Below are 9,792 nucleotides of genomic sequence, written 5' to 3' on the forward strand. Positions count from 1 at the left end.
GTCACGGTTTTCTTTTTATTGTGTTTATTAGAAATTAATTTTAGTATATTTTAAAATTTTCTCTAATAAATACCCTAGAAAATAGAAATATTTATTAAAATATAAAAGTAAAATTTCTTTATGAAAGATTAATAAATTTTTAATATTTATTTTTTGTATTCCTAACATGTCTTCAAATCTAAAATAATGTTAAATAAATAATTGTTTATTTACATACTTTTATTTTTCTATACAACTCAAACTCAATGACATTGTACAAATTGATATTATCCTCGTGATATATTAAAATTCAATTCATTATATTCTATTTATTGGTTATTAAAATTCTGACTTTTTTTTTTCTGTTGTATGTGCATAACTAATTTTGTGTATGACGTCAAAGACAAAAGGATGTAGTCAAATTAAAATGGGAAATCCAAACTACATGCCGGCTCAGCTTCACGTTATGCGAAGTTGCACAAGTTTTTTATTCTTCATTTTCATTTCTAACAAATTTTTCTATAGAAAAAAAAAACCCATCAAACTTGCAATCCAATGACTCATGGTTTGTTTATACTTATAAGTTGTTGAAAATAAGAACCTTATATAAAGTCTTTTTAAAAAATCACTTAGAATTTCAAGCCTCCCTTGTTGACCATGCAGTCTACTACCATAAGTTTACTCTTTTTTTCTCTTTCTCTTTTGGGTTTTTAATAAGCTCCTCTTTTTTAAGCCCGCCAGGAAAGAAACAAAGAAGTTTACTATTATAATCCATGGCAGACATGGAAACAAAGAAAGGGATAATTAGCCTTTTTAGCACTACCACTACTAGTGTATCATTTTTATACACAAAGTTTCTTTACAAACCAACTACAAAATCATGCTCCTTATCCTCTCACAACATTGGTTTATTGACAGTCACCAGTCACAAGATACCTACACAAATGGCCTGGACTGGCATACTTTACTTTCAAGTATTATTATCATTTTTCCCCCTCTATGGAAAGAAAAAGAGAAACTATGATTTTGAAGGAACTTCTGAAGCAATAGGAAGATCACTTGTGGGTGTGCATACAAGAGCCCTTTGCTGTAAATGCCTTAAACTCTGTTCCATGCTAACTTGCACCATCTCAGCCAGCATCTTCTTTGCTTTACCAGATTGATCATCCCCATCAATCTGTGAAATGATGTTGCACACTATGTTCTCAAGAGTGTCTGGCTGAATTTCAGATCTCGGGTAAGGAGACTCTCTTAGCAGCTGCAAAAGGGTGCGTGCCTTCGACTGAGACTTTGGAGTCCCCTGAACAGTTAGCTCCAGAAGTCCCGGGATCACGCCTTCTCTAAGGATTGGTTCCCTGTATTTACACCTGTCGCTTTCGCACATTGTCAATAGCGCTCCAACGGCGTGCTCCCTGCTCTGGAGTGTCCCGCTCTCAAGAACCTCCACAACTGCCAGCACGCCGCCTTCTTCCAATGTCAGGGCGATTCTTCCCTCGTCGTACTCCATCAAGGATTCTATCAAGGAACAGCATTTTTCAGCTGTTTTTGATGATTTCTTGCAGGTTTTGAGAATGTTGACTATGAAAGGGATTGGATTTGTTTGGAGGGTGATGCTGAGGTTATTGGGGTACGTTGATAAGTTAGAGAGAGCCATAACTGCATCAGCTTTGGCTTGTGGGGTTCCATCTCTCAGGATGTCCACGAGAAGAGGAATGGCTCCGCTAGCGCTGATGATCGGTTTGTTTGTTGAAGAGGCAGAGAGTGTGAGCAAAGATGCAGTTGCAGATTCCTGCAGATTTAGATCTTCTGACTTGAGGAAACTGATTATGGGTTCTAATGCGCCAGCCTCTACAATATTGATTTTGTTCCTGCAAGATAACAAGTAAAGAGTCAAGCAATGAATATCAATAAATTATTATGACTGGCAGGTATTTAAATTTAATCTGAAACTAACATCTCATACAATGGCAACGTACAAATTAAAAAAAATAAAAGATAACAAGATACATAAACAGAGAGTCCACATACATAAACAGAGAAGTTATAATATTTAATGTATGTTTACTGTAACTTCATTTAGATATAAAGCAACATTAAATGTACCTAAACAAAATTTCCTGGTCTCTTTTAATAATTGGAGTTCGGTTTAGGGTCAATGGCTTTCTTTTAATCATAAAGGTTGAAGGTACCCCAGTTAGGCCTCATGTGCAAGAAGCAAAGAAACTAGAAAGAAAATAGTCATCAATTAAATCAGGAGCCAAAAAAAGAAATTTTAGGCGGTGCATTTAGTTTAATTTCCATAGGTTTTAAACAGGGTGAAAAGAAATTTGGAATGAAAATCACTTCATAGTTCATACTAACTTTGGTATAAAGAAAACGAAAATACATGAAGGTTGAAGAAATCCGACCCATAAATTTTTAGCCACACTTGTAGCAATGAAAGTGATTTTCCACCCCCTAATAGAGAAAATCAAAACCTTCCAGAACACTCAATATTTTCTCTCCCCTCATATCATATATTCTTCTTTTTTTTACAACCCCAATTTCCACCTACTCAAGCAAGCATATCATTAATGAGAAGAGCAGGAAAAAAGCCAAGCAGTGGTTGAACTTGAACCGCGTGCAATGCAGAGATTCGAACCATCTCCAGAAAGATTAAACATACAAGAGTTAAATAATAAAAATTTTACAGCTAAAGTGGTTTCCTTTTAATTCATTTAGTACTATTTTCTATGTTTCACAAACATGACATTAGTAAAGACTCACGGGATTGTATATATTAACTAGCGGTGCATTGGTTAGGTATTTTGGAACTGAATGGAAAGTACCAGTACCTAAAGCACAATAAAGGAAATGAACTATTCCATTTGCTAGAAGGTGAAAACTAACCCGAAAAAGGATTGCTTCAAGAAGAAGACGTCTGCCAAAAAAGAAATGAAAAGAAGCTAAAGGGAAAAAGGAAAATGCACCATGTGAGCCAAAGAAAAACCACTTAACTATCTTCCAATCGGATAAGCCTAATTGGAGTAATATATAAAGCATCCAATTCTTTCTTGTGGTATGGGTACGTAGGCATTCAAGCCATCAGTTGATAAAGCAACTTGTATCAAGACACTAGTACTCATCACAAGGGGAAATTATTTTTTATATATTCAGCAAATTCCTTTTTTTTTTTTACTATTTCATGTCTCTAATTTTAATGTTTCCCATATATTCTCAACAAATATGACCATCTTGCATTCTAAGCCATGAAGAGCTGTTCTAACTTATAACAAATATCTTATCGGATTCTGAAAAACAAGATGATCGAGCCGTCCCTAGAGAATAAAAAATACAAATAATAAAGATCACCAAATACTTATATTGTCAGAGCATCCAATCAGATGAAAATAAAATATATGGGACCAAAAAAACTGAGGGACCGACGAATAAAAATCAGAATCTTGCGGTACTACACCAAATATACTAACATCCTGAAAACCCAAATTGCCATTATTTTATTTCTCAATTTTCAATAATATATAGGAATCCCCAACTTGATGACTTTCAAGGCATCATCATCGCACAGGTTCTCATGAAAAGATCGCACGAATTCCTAAGCAATCGAACGCCAAAAAGCAGAGAAAGCGCATCAAGCATCAAACCACAACACCAATAAAATCACAACGATAATAGCAAATTAACCACCTAACTCCCCCAAAATTAAATAAAAATTAAAAATAATCCACTCATGAAGTCATTCAATAATTAATTAATCCCACCGCGAAAGAAACATTTCTTTTGTCCTCTTGAATTTCATATTTCCTTTTTTGCTGAGAAAAAAAAAGGAGGGGGTGAAAAATATCTGTACGTGAAAATAGTAATTTTCTTTTTGGGACTGGAAGTGAAGTTAGGTACGTACTTTTCATCCTTGACGGCGAGGTTGAGCAAGGCGAGGAGCGCGGGTTCGTGTGACTCGGACGAGTCGACTCGGAGCATGGAAACGAGCGGACCGACAGCTTCAGAGAGCTGTCGGCGGCAGCGGGGGGAGGTCTTGGTGAGCCTCCGGATGTCGCGAGCTGCCTGGACCTGGAGTTCAGGGTCGCCGGAGTAGAGGAGCTGGAGGGCCCGGCGGACTGCGAGGGGCGTGCGGGGCTCGTCGGCGTCGAAGATGCCGTCGGCGCTCTGGCCCTCTGAGGAGGATGAATAGGAAGGCGAGGAAGGGAAAGAAGAAGGAGAATGAGGACTCTCCATGGATGAGAGAGAGAGAGAGAGAGAGAGAGAGAGAGAGAGTAAAAGAAAGAAAAATCTGGGTGTGTATGTGAGGGTGTGAGATTTATTTAAGAGGTTGAGAAAAAGAATAGGAGAGAGAGAGAGAGAGAGAGTAATTAAAGGTGAGGTGGAGGTTATGGGTGAGGCGTTAAGCAACAGTTATGAAACAACAGTTATAGGCACAGAGATGGTGATGGAGAGAGAGAGAGAGAAAGAGGTGGTATTGTTTGTTGGCTATATGCTTGGGCCTTGGGAGAATGGGAGGTAGTAGTAGTTCGGTAAAACTTTTCTTAGATCATGCTTTAATATCTTTTACCCCATTTTATTTATTTATTTATTTTCTTCATTATTAAATTATGAAAAAAGTTTTAATACTAATATAATTTATTATTTTTAACTAATATTTTAATTATTAATTCAATTTTTTATTTAATAATTAAATAATATATATTTTTATTTTATACTTTTTAATATTATTAATTAATTATTTACAAAAAATAATAAATTTTATTAATCTTATAGTATTTTTCTTAAATTATTATTACTACTGCTACTTTGTTTGTTTTTCTGGATGTGTGATTTGAGTTGGTCTCCTTTCAGTCAAACACTCAACAATAACTTCATTCTTTGAATTTTAATGCTATCAAACCTAAATCAATCAATCTTTAAGGACTACCTATTTATTTATTTTGATTTTATTATTTAACGAACACTTTGTAATTATTTAAAGAAAGGTTTAGCTAATTTTTATTTTAAATACATATTTTAAGATTATTACTTAAAAAGTTTGTAAAGAAAAAATACAAAGTTTAAATCTTTAATATATATTTTTAGGATATAAGTTAATTAAGTTTTTATAGAATTTGGTTATGTTGTATTTTTTAAACATCGTTTAATTATACAATAACAACAACAAAGTCTTGTACCACTACGTGGGATTGGCTACATAAATCAAACGATATCATTGAACTCTGTCATATATCATGTTTACAGAGAAACTGTTTACATGTAGATCATGGATGGTCTTCTTAGGTCTTCCTCTGCCTTTCACCTCTTGTCCATCTTTCATCTCATCTACCTTCCTAATTGGGTGTTTTGTCAGTCTTTTTCTCACATGTCCAAACCACCTGAGACACGTTTCTACCATCTTTTCCACAATGGGTGCTACTCCAACTCTCTTCCTTATATCTTCATTTCTTATTTTATCCAATCACGTATGACCACTCATTCATCTCAACATCTCCATCTCTGCTACACTCAACTTATGTTCGTGCTCCCTTTTGGCCGTCCAACGCTCCGTACCATAAAGCATATCCAATCTTATAGTAGTACGATAGAATTTATCTTTAAGTTTTAAAGGTATTTTTTGTCACATATAAAACCAAATGCACTCCGCCATTTTGACCAACCTGCTTGGATCCTATGATTTACGTCCTGTTTAATCTCTCCATTATCCTGTATGATGCACCCAATATACTTAAAACTTTTAATTTTTCGTAGGATGTTTTCTCCAATCTTCACCTCTATATTAGGGTTTTCTCTTCTCAGACCGAACATATATTTCATATATTCCGTCTTACTACGGCTTATGCGCAGACCATACACTTCTAGGGCTTCTCTCCATAAGTCAAACTTCTTATTTAGATCTTCCATTGACTCTCTCATAAGGACATCATCGGTAAAAAACATGTACCATGACACAGACTCTTGGATGTACTCTGTAAGTACTTTCAAGACTAATGTGAAAAGATATGGAGTTAAAGATGATCCTTGGTGTAATCCTATACCAATAGAAAATTTCTCTGTCACATTATCTTGAGTCTTCACACTAGTTGTGCCCATCATATATGTATTTAATTGCACGAATATATGCGATCTTTACTCTCCTATTTTCTAAAACCTTCTATAAGACCTCCATTGATACCCTATCGTACGCTTTTTTCAAATCAATAAACACTATATCATTTAATAATATAATAATAAAAAGTTAAAATTTAATAAATATTTTAAAATAAAATTTAATAAAATATTTTTATAGTGTTTTTAAAATCTCTTCTTAAGACATATATTAACAATATCTTTATTTAAATTATTAAACCTTACATTTTTTGGAATGCAGATAGATTATACATTTTGACCGTTACTATTTTAGTATATTAACTTAAATTTGAATATTATATGGATGAAAAAATTGGATTACTAATTCAGTTTAAAAAAATTAAATAAGTTTCAACATAACTGATAAACCAGAAATTTTAAATACTGACAAATCAAATAATTTTATAGAGAAATACTATAGATTATCAAAATTTATTGTCTTTTGTTATTATTTAGTCATTAATTTAATTTTTTTAATTTAATTTTTTTAGTCTAGTAATACAACAATATATTTTATTCTATATTCTTAAATATTAATAATTAATTGATAGTAAAAAATAATAAATTATAATAATTTTCTAACATTCCTCATTTATATATATACTGAAAAAATTGTATTAAAAATATTAAATTTATTCTCAAATATATTTAAATTATTACAGGTATTCTCATAAGTATATCACGTTTATACAACTTAATTATACAAATTAATTAATCTAATATAATAGTCTATTTGTATAGAAATTTTATATTCTATACCAATGTCGCAAAACTATTTAAATACAATTTCTGGAATTTCTTTTTTATATATATCAAATATAACAAAGGGAGATGATATAATAGAACGGAGTATTCCAAACATAAATGTAAAAGACATAAAACAGACAATGTCAAAACTTGTAGCATTTTGTATAGAAAGATTAATTTACTTCATGTATCAAAGTTGCATTGAGAAGAGTAATTAGTATTTTGAAAATTAGACTGGATCGTTCAATACAACTTGTATAACCGTCACCGTATCAAAATCCAATTTGGTCTAATCAATTAAATGTCCATTTTAAAAATAGGTATCACATAAATTAAAAAAATATATATATCTAAAACCAGTGAACTATCTAACTTGAAACGGTGAAATCTAGGCAATTCTGGATTTAGAAAAGAAAAATAAATAAATAAACTCTCAATTCTGTATTCGTTCCTTTTAAAATAAGATAAGATAATTTTTACATAAAAAAAATCACCCACGTTGATCTCTATCCATCCAAAAAATAATCTATTGCGTCTCCTCTCTCGTATCTTCATTCATAATTGATAAAAAAATCTGATCTAATAATTACTGGTATTAATTTAGACGTTTATTTAAATTTAAGTACTAAAATAGATTAGGAGAAATAGACCAAAATCAATTTACCTTGGTGTCACATTTAAAAACGACATTATTTTTGGATTAAAGAAAACCTAAATTCAAACATCTATTTTCACCCATTTAATGTGATTATATTTTTTCATTGGAATAAGGAAAGGAACATCCATTGTATTTATTAAAAAGAAAAATGTAATAATCTTATTTGGTGCAACAAGCCAGGAAAAAATTTCAGTTTTTTTTTATTTATTTCTTTCTTTTAGTTGAATGAATGTAAATTCATCCTCTTCCAAGTAATTTTGTAATATTATGTGTTTTTTTTTATTTTTTTTTTACTTATTTTTATTCTTATTAAAAAGTTAAAACAAGAAAAATTATCAGAAAGTGGAACAAAAAAAAAAGAAGAAAAAAATGATGACAATGATAAAGATAAAGATGAAAAGGAGTTTTGAGTTATGCATAATTTATCATAAAATAGCACTAAAATTTTTTAATTATGACACAAAAATTTATTAATCTTAAGATTGAAATTTCTTAATCATGACACGAGTTCCTGTTAAGATGATAAAAAAAATTATGAGAATGAAGCAATGACAATAATGACTATGAAAATGATGATAAAGAGGAAAATGAGGAGTTTTAAGTTATGCAAAAATTATCAAAAAAATAGTATCGAAATTTTTAACCGTGACACAAAAAAAAAAATTAATTTTAGCATTGAAATTTTTTAATCATAACATAGAAATTTTTAATCGTGTTATTTGATGTACTTTTCTTATCATTGAACTAGTTGGGTGGTCTTTTATTCATATATAAGATGTTTAGTTATTTCTGTGTTATTTATAATAAATTAATATATTTTTTGCTCTAAAATATATTTGAATGTATTTTGTTAGTTGAATGAGTTAAGATTTTGAACTTGTAATTCTTTAAAGACTTTTTGTATCATTTATCAAAAATTTCTATGGCATTTCTAACTATATGATATGTTTTGTTATTACTGAGTTAATTGTTGTGTGGTATTAAATTTAAGAAGAGTAAAAGTTTTCAGTTATGCAAAATTTATCAGAAATTTACACCAAAATTTTTTAATCGTAACGCAAAAAATTTTTTATTTTTAATACTGAAATTTTTTAAATGTGATACAAAAAAAATTTAATTACGTGATATTTAACTAAGAAGATAGAAAAAGATGATGATGATGATGGTGGTGATGATAATAATAAAAGAGAAAGGAAAAAAAAAAGTCAAATAAAAAAAAGAAAGAAGATGGAAATGGTGGTAGTAATAGTGATAAAGACAATAATGATAACTAAAGAAAAAGACGAAGAAAAAAAAATAAAAAAAAAGAAAGAACTACTAAAACAATAATAAATATGTAAGTAACTAAGTAAAAAGAATAATTGTACGTTAAATGATATATGAATATGAACTCGTTATAACAATTTAGTTAAACTTAATTATATATTTTATTTGGTCTCAAAACGTTTTCAAAAAAATTATCAAAAAAAAATATAATAGTTTTTGAGATATAATTAATAAATAAACAATTAATCAATATGTGATTGTATTTTTCGTTCTTATTTATGATTTATTTTATTATTTTTTTAATTAAAATTGATTTTATTAGATTAAGGTATTATTTTTTATTTGATATCATATATAATTAATATTATATTATATATAATTTTGTCAAATTTTAATTAAAATCATTACGTCTCTAAATTTTTAAATTAACAATTTATAATTTTGTCCACTCTCATATCTGATGCACATTAATATATATAAAATATGAAATGATTAAATTTTATATTTATTTTAAAAAAATTTGATATTTCTATGAGCATGATAAAATAAAATAGAATTTACAATTTTAAAATACAAATAAAATTAAGATTAAAAGATTTTAACCACAAATAAAATAAAATAAAATTTTAATAAAATTTTTAATCTATAGGTAGTATTTGAATAAAATTCAAATTCTACCATATTATATCCTACCCATTGTCAAGCGTACGTCTTTTATGTGGACTACTGGTCTTTGGTCTTTGGTCTTATTAATTATTATCTTTTTCTTTTCTTAAAAAAATTGAGATATTTCAGATTTGCAAAATTACCAGTACACACCATCCACGTGTTTTAAGTTACGGGCGTATTTTATGGTGGTGTGGGGGCAATCAAAGATATATAGGAGTATTTTTTTCATTTTCATAATATATATGCAACAAAATTGACGTGGAATATTTGTTTCCTTGACATATTTTTTATGTCTATGGTATCATAAGTAGTAAGCTTGTTGAAGTAACTAATTATTGGTCTAC

General features: G+C 29.7%; 1 protein-coding gene across 1 annotated transcript; it reads right to left on the reverse strand.

Annotated features, from left to right (window-relative positions):
• Window positions 1-724: 724 nt before the first annotated feature.
• On the reverse strand, window positions 725-4,479 carry LOC107481065 (U-box domain-containing protein 4). Its single transcript, XM_016101276.3, has 2 exons — window positions 3,881-4,479; window positions 725-1,847 (listed from the first exon to the last, which is right to left on the reverse strand). Exons 1-2 carry the CDS (start codon window positions 4,210-4,212, stop codon window positions 998-1,000), a joined length of 1,182 nt encoding a protein of 393 aa, XP_015956762.1. The 5' UTR covers window positions 4,213-4,479; the 3' UTR covers window positions 725-997.
• Window positions 4,480-9,792: the final 5,313 nt, after the last annotated feature.

The sequence above is a fragment of the Arachis duranensis genome, chromosome 3, assembly GCF_000817695.3.
Source record: "Arachis duranensis cultivar V14167 chromosome 3, aradu.V14167.gnm2.J7QH, whole genome shotgun sequence".
NCBI lineage: Eukaryota > Viridiplantae > Streptophyta > Magnoliopsida > Fabales > Fabaceae > Arachis > Arachis duranensis.

What these genes read in the sequence shown, in the direction of transcription:
- LOC107481065 (XM_016101276.3), bottom strand. Translation starts at nt 4,212, where the DNA reads ATGGAGAGTCCTCATTCTCCTTCTTCTTTCCCTTCCTCGCCTTCCTAT. An exon ending in CTCGCCGTCAAGGATGAAAA is followed by an intron (nt 1,848 to 3,880) that starts GTACGTACCTAA and finishes GTTATCTTGCAG; the next exon opens with GAACAAAATCAATATTGTAG.